Genomic DNA, 17,092 nt, shown 5'->3' on the forward strand with positions numbered 1-17,092 from the left:
GTGCTGCCTCCTAAAAGTCAAGGGACAATGAGCCCACAACCGCTAAGAAGCAATAAATGTAATAAAATGGAGGAGGAGCCACGCCAGCGACCGAGATGGCCGCATAGACGCTCGGCTCCGTGAGCCCTCTCGCCCCGCGCCTACATCCTGGCAATCATTCTGAGCCGTAACGGCATCTTTCAGTAGGTGAAGGAGAGCTTCCACTTACCGTCTGCTCCTGAGGCTTCTGTGTGCTGCAGACCCGGAGAAATGTCCCCGCCTGTTTTGAGGCCTTCGCGGCGCTGAGACCGGGGTGTCGATTGAGAGGGGCAGCCGGCCGCGACTGCGACAACAGCGGCCACTGGTGGAGGTGAGGAGTCGGCCGGAGGGTGCCGGTGTCTTGATGGACCGATGGCTGTAGTGACGACCCAGTCCACCTTGCGGAGTGCCTCGAGGGTCTGCATGGCAAAGCGGGGTCGAGGGGAGTGCACGATATCTGGCCCCCCTTCCCAGTTCTGTGTCCGGGCATAACCAAGGATTGCCCCCGGAATCGGCGGGCGGCTCCCAGGGAGCGGCAGAGATTTTGTTTAGCCCTTTGGTGACTCTTCTCCGGGGAGCCTGCCTTGCATTTATGAGTCCCGGCTGTGAATCCTGTAGCGCCCTGGTTTGGGGGCCGGTCCCTGAGGTGCGGTGAGGAAGGACGGGGCCGGATCAGCTAAGATGGCGGCCGGTGCCCTACTCTACGGACCACATCCAGATTGACCAGCTGCTGTGCGGATGAGATCGGGGGACTGGCGGCGCGAGAAGGAGCCCACGTCCAAAGATATATTGGTTGCTCTAATGTACCTGCACGAGACCCTGATCTGTAATGCCCGGGACTTGGGAAGAAGGATGGCCGCCATTGTTGTCCCGCCGTTCCACACGGGCACAGTTCGATCTCACCGGAGTGCCAACGTGCCTGCCTCTATGTCTGTAAGGAGTGTTCCGGCTGCGCCTAGGTTTCTGGAGCCGCTGAAAGACCCGGCTCCTGTGATCGCCCTGAACAGCTCCGTTGTCCATGCGAGTGTCTCTTCGGGGCACATGTCTACTTGGTGGCTGGAGAGACAATGCCGATCTATTTTTTGGGCAGCCCCGGCGACATCTTGGCATTTGCCGGATTGTGTGACTCTCACTCCTCGGATGATGAGACTGTGTTCGGACTCGGGGATGTTTCCGGGATCAATATTGACACAAACGGACTCCCGCCATACATGTTCGGATGGGTTTGGGTTTGCTGAAATCCTATGAAGCGATGGCTCGGCCTGGCCCGCCCGGATCACTTGGACCCTCCACGCCGCTCTGTATACCGATTGATAGGGGGACGTATGTTGGTTCCATTGATAGACAAGGCCAGGGATTATACCGTCCAGAGTCTAGTGGACTTATTGTTGGCTGACGGTGCTTGGGGGACATTTGGCCGGGATTATATTGCTGGTGTGGTCGGTGATTGATGCTCTCCACGGACATTCTGATCTTGCTTTTAGTACGTCTCCTGGGCGCAGGGGTGAAGGGCGGGGCCGGGTAGCAAGATCGAGGGCCCTCCTCCACTTTCTTCTTCTGTTCTTCTTTCTCCTCTTTTTCTACATTTCGGGTCTCCTTAGGGCGACAGGCACGCTGCTGGGGGGTGGGGGGCCCGGGGGGTAGGCCGTGGCCTTCTGCAGGGGTGCAGGGTGGGGGGGTAGGGGGATGGGGTCTGTCAAATTGCTCGTTATTTGTTTCTATGGCCCTTTAGTCTTTTTCCTTTTTTTAGTGTTGTCGTTCTTCATGTCTCCTACGGTATGTTTTGTTTTGAGGGGTGGGGTTCAGTTTTGCTACGGAACGGGTTTGTGCCTACATTTATCCTGATTTGCGTACCTTACCCCCAATGCTTCATTTGTAATCGTACTACTTGTGGATATCCTGATTCATGCTCGTTATTGTAGGACCATGTATGACCGTATGGCACTTGTTTTTAGTTTTTCCTTATTGTAAAATGAACCTTCATACTCCTGAACTCAGCCCTGTATGCTTGAATACAAGTCATGTCCTGGATCTTGTAGGACCCCGGTTTTCGCACTGTTATAGCCTTCCACATTGCTTTGCTGTATTTCTGCTTTGACTAGCGGCCGGCCGGGGAGGTTGTAGGCCCATACTTGTAATTACTTGAAGGAATAATAAAGGTTCTCAAAAAAAAATGTAATAAAATGCAATAAAAGTCATACATTCAATACAATTGTTCAATAAAATTCAAAAATTCAATACAACTATGTAAGAGCCCAACGGTTTGTACCAATTAGATAAAGAAAGAACAATACAGTTTCTGAGACCATAGTCTCAACATTATGCCACAGATTCACATACTATACTTCCCATCCTTGGTGCTCTTTAGACCCCTCAGTAGTTAGTACAAATATTATTACTTATTATACAATGAGAAGTTCTCAATAGAATCACATTGTGGGAAAGTGATATTACATTGCAAAAACATTGTTTACAAAGTTGCTTGTGCAAGAATAGTCTGCATGCTGGGGTAAACACAAGTGAAAATATGACTGTGTGCTGAACGATGGCGGCAAAATAAAGCCAGTTGTTTTAAAATCAAGGTCTATACTGAAAAATGTTAGAATAAATGCAATCAGCTTCACATACACGTTATGTATTATCATGTTCATACTATTATATATAGAGGCTTTTGTCACCTCCATTCTCCATGTGCGTACCCCTGCTCCCTCCTTCCTGCCCTCCTTGGTCTTTAGTGCTGCCACTGCTCAAACCAGCCTACCCTCCATGGTCAGCTTGCTGCCCCAGCCACTCTCTCTTCTGCCCTCCATTGACTGTGTGCCTGCCCCTGCACCCTCTCTCATACCCTCTGCAGCCCATTGTGCTTCATTTCTAAAGGAAATGCTTTAAGTTTTGTTTCCACGAAGATGGCTTCAGGTGTGCCACATTTTTGCTGTAAAGACAAATGTTAATGCAATAGTTGTTTATTAGAACACTGGTAGTTGCAGTAGCACACTGGGGGGTTAACTGACACACTTTTCTGGTGTTCCAAGTACTTGTTTTTGTCTGTTTTACTGACATGGTTGAGAAATACATTTATTTCAAAGACAAATAGAATCCGTGGTCTCATATGTAGCGTACCTCAGAAATTAAGTCTGAGAGCACCTAACAATTTAATGTACTTTGTGAAAAGCGTGAGAAGACAAAAACATGCAGAAAACAGAAATGAAAAGACAGGCAAAAAACCACCTCAGGATAATTGGTGTCCCATCATTACACATTTGAGTGCCCAGTGTCATCATCTGGGTTACCAAACAACTGCCTCTCACTTTCCCTTGATAATTAGGGAGCAGCGAGGAGGTTAAGTTGTATCCTCTCATGGATTCCCACAAGGGAAAGACAAGTGCAAAAGGGATTTTTTATGAAATATTTATGAAAGAAAGCAGTGCAAGAAAAAAAACGTGAGTTAAAATCGGATAAGCTCCAAGGTTAAGTGTTAATAATATTCCTTTGATAATTGCTTAGAGGAATCTTCCAATCCAAAACCAAAATGCAAGTGAAAGAAGAAAAAAGACAGAAGTTAATCAATGTCTCAGTGGTTAACATGTTTCAGCCAATGGGATAAATCTCCCTGGCTTTCGTCAGGACCTCAACATATGTCACTGCAATATTGGAAAAAAGGTTCATACATACAGTTTATTTTCTGTTGTAGATTTTCAAATCCCTAGTACAAGCATGATGCTTAGATAACATCTAAAGAAAAACACATAAATGTAAAACATATATCTGCATCAATTTGTTTCAAACTAATTCCTAATACTCATGTAAAAAGATAAAAAAGAAGAAAAAGTGCTTACCACTACTTGCCTAAGACAAGACCTCACCTCACTAGGCACCAGCTCAAGTTTTTGTTGAGTGAGGCCCGCTCTGTAAAGTGGTAATTTTATAAAAATATATACACAGTTGTAGCTCTAGCAAAATCAGCTACTAACAGTGTTTAGGTATAACGCAAAATATAACAAAAAGCAGGCTTTAATTCAAAGCCTAAACTAATGACCACAGCGGCTTAGGAGCATGTCACATGCTTGTGATTTGTCAAAAAAAACTGATTCTGGAAGTATACTTAGAAAAAATTGCCATAATATAGGAACCCAACTTGCATGGAACAGCAATTTCACCTCAATTGTAAAATGCCAATGTATCCTTTATGCCTTGTACTAACCATAACGTGAAATTTTATCTCTTAGTATGATGTTCAATGAAACTGGCACCAACTTATTTCGAATAGTGAGAGAGAAAGCCCCAGCATCACTCATGAATGTTTGTATACATCGTGCAAATGGACAAGCCATTCAAAAAAAAAAGAAAAATAGCAATCACAATCACACGCGCTCCGCTTACCTATCCGTCGGTGCCTCCAGGTAGGACCTTTGCTGGAGTGGAGGTATCCGACAAGGGAGCCGGCGTGTCTTATATACTAATGAGACCAGGGGCCTCATTAGGATGACGGGCAGACTCAGTCCGCCCGCCACCCTATTGGTATCCTGGACCGCCAGCCATAAGGGCGAGGGTCCCGTTGGGGTAATTAGGATGTGCCCGCCACATTAGAATGTCTTTTTACAGCATTCTGGCGGGCGGTGCACTCTGCACCTCCCGCACAATGCTAAAAATGCATTTACGCATTTGCATATACAAAGCGGCAGGCACCGCGCGGTGCCTGCCGCTTTGTACATGCAAATTACGGGGGGTACCATAGGTAACCCCCCTGCGCACCCCCACCTCGGCCTTCACCAGGGGGGCCTGCAGGGGCCCCCCAAAGCAAAGACCGCCTGCCTTTCCGTGGTGGCATCGCCGCCGCGGAAAGGCACCCATTTGCACGCATCATGATATGGCTGGCAGTGTCCATTGGACACCGCCACCATGTTATGCCCTTTCCGCCGCGGTCGCTAGGCGACCGGGCGGAAAAACGGCGGACGGTCTTTCCGTCCGCCGCAGTCCCCCCGCCATACTAATATGGAGGGGGGGAATTTGGGAAACAGTGTCGGGCGGATTGCCTCCGCCAGGCCGGCGGTGGCTATCGGCAGCCTGGCGGAGGCAATCCGCACGACATCGTAATGACCCCCCAGGTGTTCTACATCTACACTAGGCTGGCGCTGTTTAATGGCGTCACTCTGGCAAGACTACAGATTTGCAGTGAGCTTGCTGGGAAGTATAGTCATGGTTAAGCTTATTTGAGGCACGCAATGTTTACCGATCTAAAACAGCCATAATGTGCCTACAAAAGGTCCTTCCTGTGTTTTATTGTATTAGTGTGATAATAATTTGTTTGAAGAGAAAAAGAGGAAAACGGAAACACTGGGTAGTCAACACACAGACTGCTGGTGCTGTTAGAAGTACGCTTTACTAAGAATATCACATAGCTGAGTAAAATAGTTTGAATTTATAGAACATGTGCTCTCATTTTACCTTCTGTAGCTCCTTCCATAACCTCTGTGAGCAATTCATGAGAGGAAGTAGTTTTCTCTCAAACATGGTTCATCAATTTCCAGCAAAGGACCAGTATTTTTCACTGGGAAAAATCACCTTAGAACACATCACAGTTCCTAAAATGAGTGTTCTACCACCAACATATAATTGATATAGCTATTAAAATCTGTTATTACCATTATATGTATGTGGTCCTTTTTTGTGACTCAAAACATGCCATTAACTACAATGCATTTCAGTGGGGGGCATGGCCCTGGGTCTTGCAGTGGCTGCTACAGCATGTTGACAATGTTGTAGCCAGTCAATCAAGGGGTGGTCCCTTTGCCTTCTCCCTCCCCCACATGGGTGCGCTCACCTTGCCCCCTTATATATTTTTTAATTCATTTTCATGACACAGGGACAGTGTTCCTGAGTCCTGTATGGTCGTGGCCAGCCAATTAGGATTGACTAGTCCCTTTTAAAGTGGCCAATCAGAGCATATTGGGACAGCAACAGTCCAGATGTACCTATTCTTTTAACCCCTTCTACCACCTAGGCACCAATTTAGACACACATTTCTCCATAATGACTGGACAGATTTACACCAAGTACCAAAAAGCATGCTTTCTGAGTAACATTTAACCTTTCTGCCAAATGTGTTTAATTAGCCGTTTTATATGTACCGCTTTCCAACATTTCCAATGAGAATAATAAACATGAAAATCAATGCTTTGAGACTTCCTTTTTCTTGGCCACAGCAGGAAGGACCACCAAAAACCTTCCCGGAAGAAGCTGAAGTGGATGACCTTACTTGTTAGAAAATGTTTTGAAAATTTGTCAAATGGTGCTAAAGTTGTTAGCAAAGCAAAAGACTGTCACTGTGAAAAATGTGTGTGCGTGTGTGCATGCGTGTGTGTCTGCTTGTATACACTATTTGTCAACCTTCTTCATTTAGTGGACTGTTAACTGTCATTCACAGCTTTGTTCCAACCACGGCAGCACATAGTTTGTGTTAGACCACTTCAGCCAGTGGTTTTCTTCATTGTGACAGCATTTTGCTTGTGCACATGCAAATATCTGACTGGAAAAGAGTGTGCTTCATTTTGGGCGCCAAAATTGTTCTTTTTGGCTCTGCAAGCTTTCCAAACAAGGCTAAAAAACATATATATAAAAAATTACAGACAGTGTTCTTGACTTTTCCAATGCTTATTTGTAGTATACTTACTTCATTTAATTCAGTTTGACAATCTCTAGGTATGATTGTTTTGTAGCCCGTTAAAAATGTGCTTACTGTATCGTACATGTACACATCAAATATTAGTTTTAAGACCATTGGTGATATATGGAACACATCCATAGGGTATTGTGGAAATTCCTGGTCAGGATTGATATTATCTGGCAGCCTTTTCTACAAAATTCTAAACATGCATGGAGATTTCAGGAAAAAAGCAGAAACATTGAGCCCAAGCTGCTATGATTTTGATATGACTTAGGGGCATATATATCAAGCCCTTTGCCCGTTCGCAAACAGGCCGATTCTCAGAATAGGCCCGTTTGTGAACGGTAAAAGGCCTTTTGGGATGTATCATCCCAAAAGGACATCGCAAATTAGAGAATTGCAAAATTTGCCATTCTCTATTTTGTGATTGCATTTAAGGAATCGCAAATTGCGATTCCTTAAATGCAATGTAGAAAGCAGAGAAAGATTGCGATTTGGCCTTAAGGAATCGCAAATTACCACCAACTTCAAATTGGTGATAATTTGCAATTTCTTTGAAAAATGCATTTTTGTGCATTTTTCAAATTGCCATGTGGTGCACATACATGCCCATTAGGGCATGCATGTGCACCACATATGCACACATACATATTTCAGGGGTGCAACAGGGGGTCCTTTTGGCACCCTTGCAACCTTAAAAAAGCATTCTCGATTTGTGATTCTCTAATTGGTAATCGCAAATTGAGAATGTATTCCCATTCATTCCTAAGGGCCTCCTAGTCCATAGGAATGAATGGCAAGGTATTCCTTATTTGCGAATCTCAATTTGCGATTCGCAAATAAAGAATATGTAGGATTCACAAAATATTTAGCGAATCCTACATACATTGCAGTTTGCGATTCTCTAATTGTGATTGTCTAAAAATCGAAATTTGAGAATCGCAAAAATCTTTTTTTATACATATGCCCCATAATCTTATAGTACTCTTGACTTACACCTGAATTCCAGGAGTAATCAGAAGTAGGCATTGACTACTCCTGGTTTACTCTTAGAATTCAGGAGTAAGCCAGAAGTACCGTAAGAGTAAATAACGCACACTGTTAACTGATGAGCAAGGTCTTCATACAGGACTCTGGAGCCATTCAGGTAGGATGTAAGTGCTGTACTTCATGTTTGGCTCTTAGGTTCCAGTAGCAACAGCAGATAGGGCTTGTCAGGGATCCATCCTCTCTCCAACTACCTGTCTCCTGGCTCACTCCACAAGACCCACCAATGTTCTACTACATCATTCACTCTGAGCCTTCCAGACACCAGCTCAGATATACAGGGAATGGGAAGACATATAACTACAAAAATCTTTGTGAATTGAGCTCTTTGTTTTCACCAATGATTAGTGCAAGTCACATCAAAGCAGCAAAAGGCTGCCTATCATTTTCTCAGAATTACAGGACATGTCAGGTATTACTAGAATAAAATGCAGAATTATAGCTACAGATCAAGGACAATTATCATAAATTAATGCAATGCTCAGGAGCAAAATGCTATCTGCTAACCTAAGACATTTTTGACTGTCTTCAGCTTTAAAAAGAGACTTACAATTACCCCTACTCTTGTTTCCCTTTAGCATACTGAAGAAGTACCACAACTGGCCTTTCAAGGTTTATTATTATAATGTGTTCCATTTTGTATTTCTACAGCATTTTTCTTTTGTTGGACTACATTGGTATCAATATGGCTTCTCTAAATTCATGCATCAATCCTATTGCATTGTATATGGTGAGCACAAGATTCAAAAACTGCTTTAAGGTAAGATTTGGTTCAAATTTTGCGTCATTTCATTTAGTCGTTTTGATACATATAAACAGCACTGCTGAAAAATACAAAATAGTTTATTGACAATAGAAGTGAAATATTAGTATTTTGCAAATGATTTGAAGGCATCTGATTTTGCTAGTATTTTGAGTACTCCAAAAATTACTAAATTTGATGTTTTTATGTCAAAATTGCATAATGTCCTGTGGGTTATATTATAGAAGTTGATGATTGATTTTCGACACAAAGAGGTTTGAATAAAGCCTGGAAATAGATCTAGGTGCAAGAACCTCTATCGACACATTTACACTTGTTTCCCAAGGTTTTGTACTTGCATTCAAGTTAGTTATTAAAGCACAGACAAAAGGTTTAGCACCTATTTGAATGCATGAGTACCACATTTCATCGAGTTTTTATTGTTTGGTCTAGGGGAAAAAAGAGACCGTAATAAGGGGCATATTTATGAGACGGTTGTGTCACATTTGCACAAGGTAACATTTTACATGCATGACGCAAACCTCTAAGACAGATTTTTGAAGACATGCAAAGCCACTTTGCCGGGTTTTGAGTGGCTCCAAAAATGTGTTGTGACACAAAGCAGCGCAAATCGCTGACGTGCATTACTCTGCAATGGGCTCCCAATTTGAACAATATTAGAATTCGTGGTGTACTATATATAATTTTAATGCTCTTAGTAAAGCCAACAACTGTGATAAAGATAGCTTCTCTGCTTTGAAACACCAACAGAAACAGAGGCAGAAACAGGGATTACAGTGAAGACTCAGGGGCACATGCATCAAAGGTTTTTGAGATCGTAAACGGTGCGATTCACAAAAATCGACCGATCGCAAATTGGCCTTTGGAGATGCAAGAAAGTGTTTTCTATGCGCAATTTAAGAATTCGAAATTATTTGCAAATTCCTAAATTGCGATTCAATTTAAGGAACCACAATTTGCAATTTCTTAAATGCTATGCTAGAAGCACTTTCAAATAGCGATTATGCTATTTGAAATCAAACTTGTCTGTAATTTGCAGAAACTTTGAAAAATGCATTTTTTTAAGTTTTAGGTTACACACATATGACCTTAGGGCATGTGTGTGCACAACATGGGTGCACAGTTAAATTTCAGAGGTGCAACAGGGTGTCCTTTTGACAGGTTTACACCCTTGAAATTGCATGCGCAATTTGCTAGTACCTATTGGTACTCGCAAATTGTGCATGCAATCTCCCATTTATTCCTATGGGCCTGTAGTCCCATAGGAATGAATGGGAAGGCATTCCTTAATTGTGACCCGCAATTTGCGAGTCGCAATTAAGGAATGTTAAGGAATCACTATTTTTATAGCCATTCCTACATGCATAGGCTTTTGCGATTCTTTAATAATCGCAATTAAGGAATCGCAAAAGCCTACCTTGTTGCATGTGCCAGTTAGTGTACAATGGACTGATGTTTCCAATCATTGAAAATTGAAGATGGCATTTAATGGTAAAAGAAAAGCATTTAAAAGTTGGTGAGGCGTCTTCTTCAGATGGTGTCTGGTAAAACTATTCAAGATGCAAAAGATCCCATTTCACACATTGAAAAATAAGTGTTTGTATCTGACACTGCAATTGCCTCACCTGCTGAATTTGCTTGTCGCAGCAGTGACTTTGGGAGCCAAAGTCTCTGTTATTATTTTATACTACCCACAATCACCTCAGGGAGGATAACTGCAGATTGGGACACACCTGAAAAAAAGCCAGGCAAACTGCAGGTAATTGGTAGGCCCAATTGTGGCCCGACGGAGGCAGAAGGTGGCTGGAGTAGGTCACTTTTCTTTCATTCTGGCTCTTTGTGTCCTGGCCCACTTCCTGTATTACTTATAGATGGGATGTATGATGGTACAACGCGTGCTTTTACAACGCGTACCGTTACGACGCAGGATTTACAACGCAAGGCGTTACAAGGACTTGCGTTGGGGGCGCTGGATAGTGAATAGTTTAATTTACTATTCCAACTCCAGTCCCCGTGGATAGTAGGGAAGGTGTTGGATAGTAAATTAAAATATTTCCTATCCTAGAGCGCCCTCCAGCGAAAGTCGTTGTAACGACTTTCGTTGTGAAACTTGCGTGGCAATGGTACCACGTTGTAAAACATTCGTTGTAAAGGATGTTCCCCTTATAGATGACATGGGTACACTTAAAGCTACCACCCCACTGACAAGAGTTGCTCCCACTACGAAATGGCAATCTACTCCACAGAGAGAGAGTTGTTTGGAGCGGGTGACCGGAATAATGTGAAATTGAATACACTGAGTCCATAATTAATGTGATGTCCAACACAAGCTCTAAAAAAGTACCACCTATTTTGCTGACATCAACAGTCTCAGGGTCCAGTTTCAAACAGTGACATGGTTATTGCTAATGTATAGTTGCAAGATGTGAATGTTTCCAAAAAGAAAACTCAAAGGTAATCTCATGGCGATACTAGTTCAAAATATAAACAGTGGGCAAACAAGGCTGTATGTGGTGACTTCCAGACATATTTCGACATTTTAGGATACTTAATCTGCAGTTTTAACTGCCATTGAGCAAAGTTTGGCCAATATCGAACAGACTATTTCATATGGACCACATCTTGTTACACAACCCATCCAGACCGATCTTTCTAGCAAACTGCAATTTAGCGACATTCCTTCAATACCTCTCTTGTACTTTCTAACAGGTTTTCCCTTCCTGAATTTCTTGATGCTATTGATTGTCTTTCTACACACAAGGCACCATATATGTACATAAGAAGTAATGATGTTAGAGGTAGAAATGATGTGGCTAATTTACTATCACCTGATAAACTGAAGGCTAATGACTTTCTTGTTGATGGTCTTAGTGTTATCCCATGGAACACAGAAGGCATACTATCACAACTATGGGCTTTTGTTTGTCAATTCAACATCACAATTCTGCAATAGCACTGGTCAGCTTCATTCCCTCTGTTGAAGGATTTGAACCTTATGCATTACCAGCTCTTCAATCGAAATCTGGCAAGGCCAAATGCAGACTTTTTAAAATGGACTTCTTTTTCTCTCAAATGAGAGGTCTAAGGATTCACAAGTTTCCCCAACATTCAGCTATGGGATTTGAGATTCAAAGGTAGTACCATATTTCTATTAAATGTTTATAATGACACCCTTTCCTCATGAGATTGATTGAATTTTCAAAGGCTCTTCATAATGTTAACATCATCCGCCACTAAAGACACAGAGGTTTGGAAACATCTTCTTAATTATTCAGGTTGGTAATTTTAACTTGACAAACGGAGATAAGGTTCCATTTTAGGTGTAAGTGTACCTAAATTAAAACAAAAAGGAGTCTTTTTAGTGCGCTTATCAAGACGATGGAACTTGTGCAATGCTAGAAGTATTTATTTACACACTCCCACTGGTCCCCAATGGGCATTTACTATTGCCATGCTTTTAAATGATTTCCCAGCATTAGAAATGATATAGCCTACAGATCAAAAAAATTATTTGAAGACAAAGCAGATGTACTGGGGCAGTTTGGGCTTATGCTCACAGGGCCCGATTCACAGAACTAATTTAAGACAAAATCCTAAACTAACTACCATTTTGGTATTCACAGAAGGCACTTACTCATTTTGGTACTCACAGAAGGCACTTACTCATTTGGTATTCACAGAAGTTAGGAGTCCTAACTTTAGGACTCCTAAATGCCTTCTGTGAATACCGAAATCTCAGTTTAGGAGTCCTAACTTTATTACTCCTAAACTGAGAAAAATCCTAACTTTAAGTCTTTCGGTATTCACAGAAGGCATTTAGAAGTCCTAAAGTTAGGAGTCCTAACTTTACTACTCCTAAACTGAGAAGAATCCTAACTTTAAGACTTTCGGTATTCACAGAAGGCATTTAGGAGTCCTAAAGTTAGGACTTCTAACTTTACTACTCCTAAACTGAGAAAAATACTTCCCTTAAAATTTTCGGTAATCACAGAAGGCGTTTGGGAGTCCTAAAGTTAAGACTCCTAACTTCTGTGAATACCGAAATGAGTAAGTGCCTTCTGTGAATACCAACATGAGTAAGTGCCTTCTGTGAATACCAAAATGGTAGTAAGTTTAGGATTTTGTCTTAAGTTAGTTCTGTGAATCGGGCCCACAGTCATAGACTCTGCCTTTGGTTGACGTACAAAACTAAGAAACTTTCCAGAGGCCTCATTTATAGTTGGTGGGCAGGTACTCCATCATACATGCAACAGATATCCTCCCCGCCTTATTACAAGCTCACTACATCCTAATGCACTTGCAATAGGGTGGACGGGATATTCATCACGTTTGTAATCAAATATCAATCTGCCAAATTCTAAATCAGACCTTAAGTCAGGATTTCCAAACACAACAACTAGAGTGAGGACAAAGGCAAAGCATGTGATTGTATAAGAGTTACACACTTCAAATCTACTTTACCAGGTAAGTTACCAGTTTGTTGTACTGTATAACATTATTGATTGGTAATAGGCCAACTTGTTTATAGGCCTCACGGAGAGGATCAAAGAGGAGGAATAAGGTAGTGATGATGTCAGTATTTCTCCTGAAAAAGTGATTTCTCTTACTATTCCAAAATTAACAGTAGTTTGCTGTTTGTGGGGATTTGCTCCTTTATTATATGTCGCACTTTGGTCGGAGGTTAATGCTTAGTAGATGAATATACTCATATCTGCAGGTGAATGTTCTCTTTCTGCCAGAGAATGGCTTGTCTAATGTCCAATAGAAATTTTCCAGGTAACTAGTTAATTTGACTATCATTAACTTGTAACCAGGTTTTGAGGCAAAAAATGGAATGGCATTTGCTGAAAGGGCTGCAGGCTGGTAAACTAACTGGAGAGTAAACAAATTAGATATTTCTAACTTTTTAAAACTAAAGTAAATTTCCTTGTTTAAGCGGACTGTAAAGTGTCTACCAATTCTATCATATTTGAGTAAACAAGCAGAAATCATATTCATCAAGTTTTGTATAAAACTGTTCTTGGGGAAAATAGGAAGTCAAAGCTATTATTAGCAGCTTAAAAAAAGCTGTATTACTATGTACATGAGAGGCATTCCTTATTCAAATATGCACAGTAATGAAAGCATATAAAAACAAACTGTTTTGAGCAAAACAGCATCTGTAAATGATACTTGTGTGTCACAAGAAATCACAATGTTTTGAGTACAAGAGCCATGTGTAACTAAATTCCTTTTATTCTCTGTTCAAAACTAGTCATGTTTGTGCTGCTGGTGCCAGTCAAAAGACATGCTGCCTTCAGAGGAAAAAGTTTCGTGCCTGAAGTTCAAAGCCAACGATCATGGATACGACAACTTTAGTTCTAGTAACAAGGACAGCTCTACATAGGACTGAATGGAAGCCTGGACTTTGCAGACTCTTACTTTTTCAACATTTAAAATTAATATATCGATGCAGTGGCGACTCTGGGATTCCAAATTTATTGTTTCTGTGTAGACTGGAACAGGACAAACGTACTGTGTTAAACATGTGCACATGTTCGCCTAATACAGGAATAGCCCAAAAGAAATAACAAAGAAAATTCAAATGAACAGCTCAAGCACTTACACCTTTTGGATGCTGCACTTTGAGCTCCTCGAGACAATCTTTATTCACTTCACCGACGGCTTATGCAAGTCAAAATGTTTTACGAGATTCTTTTTACAATGGGGACTCAAAAGAATTAATTACGTTGAAGACAAAATAATTTTTGCATCAATTGGCTGATGTGGCTTTTATGGTTTTCAACCACAGAATAAACAACAGGTAACATTAACATAAGTGTAATAGAAGCTTCTTAACCCCCTTGTTTCTAGAATGAAAATGAATGCACTGGCTTCCATGCTCCTTTGAGAGCCATAAGTTGTATATTGAGGACACTGTTGTGGTGAAGTGTGATATCCAATGCAAGTACTGCAATCCAACCATTTTATTGATGCAGTAGAGCAAAAGTGATATAGAACGATGGCCACTGAATGCGTTGGAAAATTATGAACCAATGTAGGGTAGGGTTAAACATATCAGAGGACAAAGCATGGTAAGAATGGTCTGAAGATCAGTACAGCAAAGTTTTGCCAAATCTTCAACAGAAACATTATGCCTATTAGTATGCAGTAAGATTCAATAGTTGCAACCAGTGGAGTGGATTTGGGGGTACCCCATTGCTCCTATGAGTAGATATGTTTAAAACAGTATTAAGGTAAGAGCCCAACAAAATATCACTTCTGAGAGGGTGTCACAATGTCTTGCAAAAGACACACAATTGATGCAGCCCTAGACATTGCCCAAGAAAGGAGATACGATAATAAGGGTTGGAGGACAGGGTCCGTATTGAATGCGTTTTGTAAAATAAAGTGTCCACTTTATAAGTTAAATGTGTGTGAAGTGCCTAGAGCAATAAACACTCTGTAAACATTAGTCAATACTGTATTGCTAAAATATTACATCATGTTTAACATTAAAGTTTATACATTTGCTGGATTTGTAATCGGCATGTAAGCTCATGTGAGGTGTGAAAATGCATTATTTTAGAATGTAGAGCTACATTTGTCAGAGACCTCAAGTGTGCAAGCATGATCATCATGTAGTGACTCATAATCTCTAATTGTACATCTTCAAAAATGTTAATGAATGTGCCTCTGTCAGACAACATTCATATTGTTCCAGTCTGAACATTTGCTGAAAGGAAGGGTGAATTGTCTCCTTGAGTTGTAATTATTCAGTAGCAGATACCATGACACTCATGTCAAACATGTATTCAGGCCCGGTCAAAGACGTCATGTAAGCCTCTTACAATATGGACACCTGTTTCAAAAAAAATTTAAAAAGTCCTACAGGGAAAAATAAACAAGGGCAGCTCCATCATCTACATCCTTCTAGTGGTATGTGATGTGTCAGCCTCCAATAGGCAGACTTGATCCAAAATCTTTATATGCATTTTAGTATTCATGTGCAGGGCCCAGAAAAGCCCGGAGTCTGGGGAATAATACCATCTCTGACCTCCTTCTGACAATTGTCTACCATGTGTCTCTATTTGTGCACAGTGCAAGTAGATTGTGGCAAATCTACTTTTGACAAACATTGAAAAACACTTAACTCCTAAATTAAATGTCAGTGACTTCATAAACAGTCTAAATGGTTTAGCTTCATAAATTATGAAAGTTGCCATAAGGGGCATGTGTTTTCTAACAAAAGGCACATAGAACACTAACATGCGATCGGTTTGATCACAACAGCAAAATCTCTACTCATAAGTAGCTTAGTGGGCCAGAGCTCTGATTAAAGAAATTATGTAATATGAAAAATATTTGGTTACAAAACATCTTTCATCCTTTTGAGGGTGATCAACTAGTATTGTTGGGTGATTCAAATGGGCCTAGCTTCAGGGGGTGTTTGGGGTGTGACACCCCTCAAATAAATGCATTTGTGGCCTGAGAGTTGGGTGTGGGCCCTGAGTTGGAACTCCTATGCCTTTGTTGGTTTTTCTCTTCAATATTATTTGACTAAACGTTATTAACTAGTTATGTTTTTTTATCAGGAACTTAAACAGAGGGACACCTAATACAAATCAGCAATGCACCTGTTCACATCCCAACCCTTGGTCCCCTCATCACCCTTCCGCATACTGTTTTTAAGTTTGGACATTTATGAATTACCCCCACCAAATTTCACCGACTAAGCTACACTCCTGGATGCAAACACCAATTATCACCATCATAAGACATTTGCAACTGTAGTGTGTAGTGTAATATCTGTCACTATTATGTACCTTTTGACCTAGATCCATGGAATAGAATCAAGATAAACTATATTGTTTGTTTTTGCTCTACGTTTTGACACCCTAAACATTGTTTGAAAAAATATATTTTCGTAACTAAACAGCATTGTTAGATCGTTGTGATAACTATTTCAATGCAGTGCACTCATACTACTCGAAACGGGTAACTAATGTCATCCTGAAATATAAATTAATCAGTATTATTTTCATAAAGTTATATGTCTATATTTGTATTTAAAATGTATAACTGCATACAACAATTGGGTGTAGAACTGCTTTGATTAAAATACAACTACCTGAGTTTATGGAATACTTTGCTAATAACTTTGTATAGTCTTGTAATATATATGTGTGTTTATATACCTATAGAATTTAATCGCTAATGTTTTTTATACCAGTCATCAACATATATTGACAAAAATAAAAATTGTAGTTATTTTTATGTCAGTCTACTTGCTTAAATTATTACAGTTTTTTATCACAAATGCACTGGCGCAAATAAAGGGAAGATTTGCATAATTCTATCTTTAGCCCTGTTTAAAAAAATATGATATCTTGTTACGAAATTGTACAGATGAACCAATTCTGAACAAAATCTATTGGGTACCTTTTAAGTTCTATTTTTGAGTAATCTAATGTAAAATCGGAACATTCTAAAAAAGTAAAACATGATTTTACTTGACTATTGCACATGTTTACATTGTTCTGAATTTAAAAAAGACAATGTTCACAATGTATCACATATCTAATCTTTATTCATTTATTTGAAATGTCAGTTTAGTTTCC

The 17,092-nt window shown here is 40.7% G+C and overlaps 1 protein-coding gene across 1 annotated transcript in view; it reads left to right on the forward strand.

Moving 5' to 3' along the window:
- Window positions 1-16,748, forward strand: part of EDNRB (endothelin receptor type B) — a 161,483-nt gene extending 144,735 nt beyond the window's left edge. The window contains exons 7-8 of the mRNA XM_086934823.1: window positions 8,381-8,489; window positions 13,747-16,748. Coding sequence (XP_086790949.1) covers window positions 8,381-8,489; window positions 13,747-13,878 — 241 coding nt within the window. The 3' untranslated portion in view covers window positions 13,879-16,748. The remainder of the gene's footprint in view (window positions 1-8,380; window positions 8,490-13,746) is intronic.
- Window positions 16,749-17,092: the final 344 nt, after the last annotated feature.

This window comes from Lissotriton vulgaris, chromosome 8, assembly GCF_964263255.1.
Source record: "Lissotriton vulgaris chromosome 8, aLisVul1.2, whole genome shotgun sequence".
Taxonomy (NCBI): domain Eukaryota; kingdom Metazoa; phylum Chordata; class Amphibia; order Caudata; family Salamandridae; genus Lissotriton; species Lissotriton vulgaris.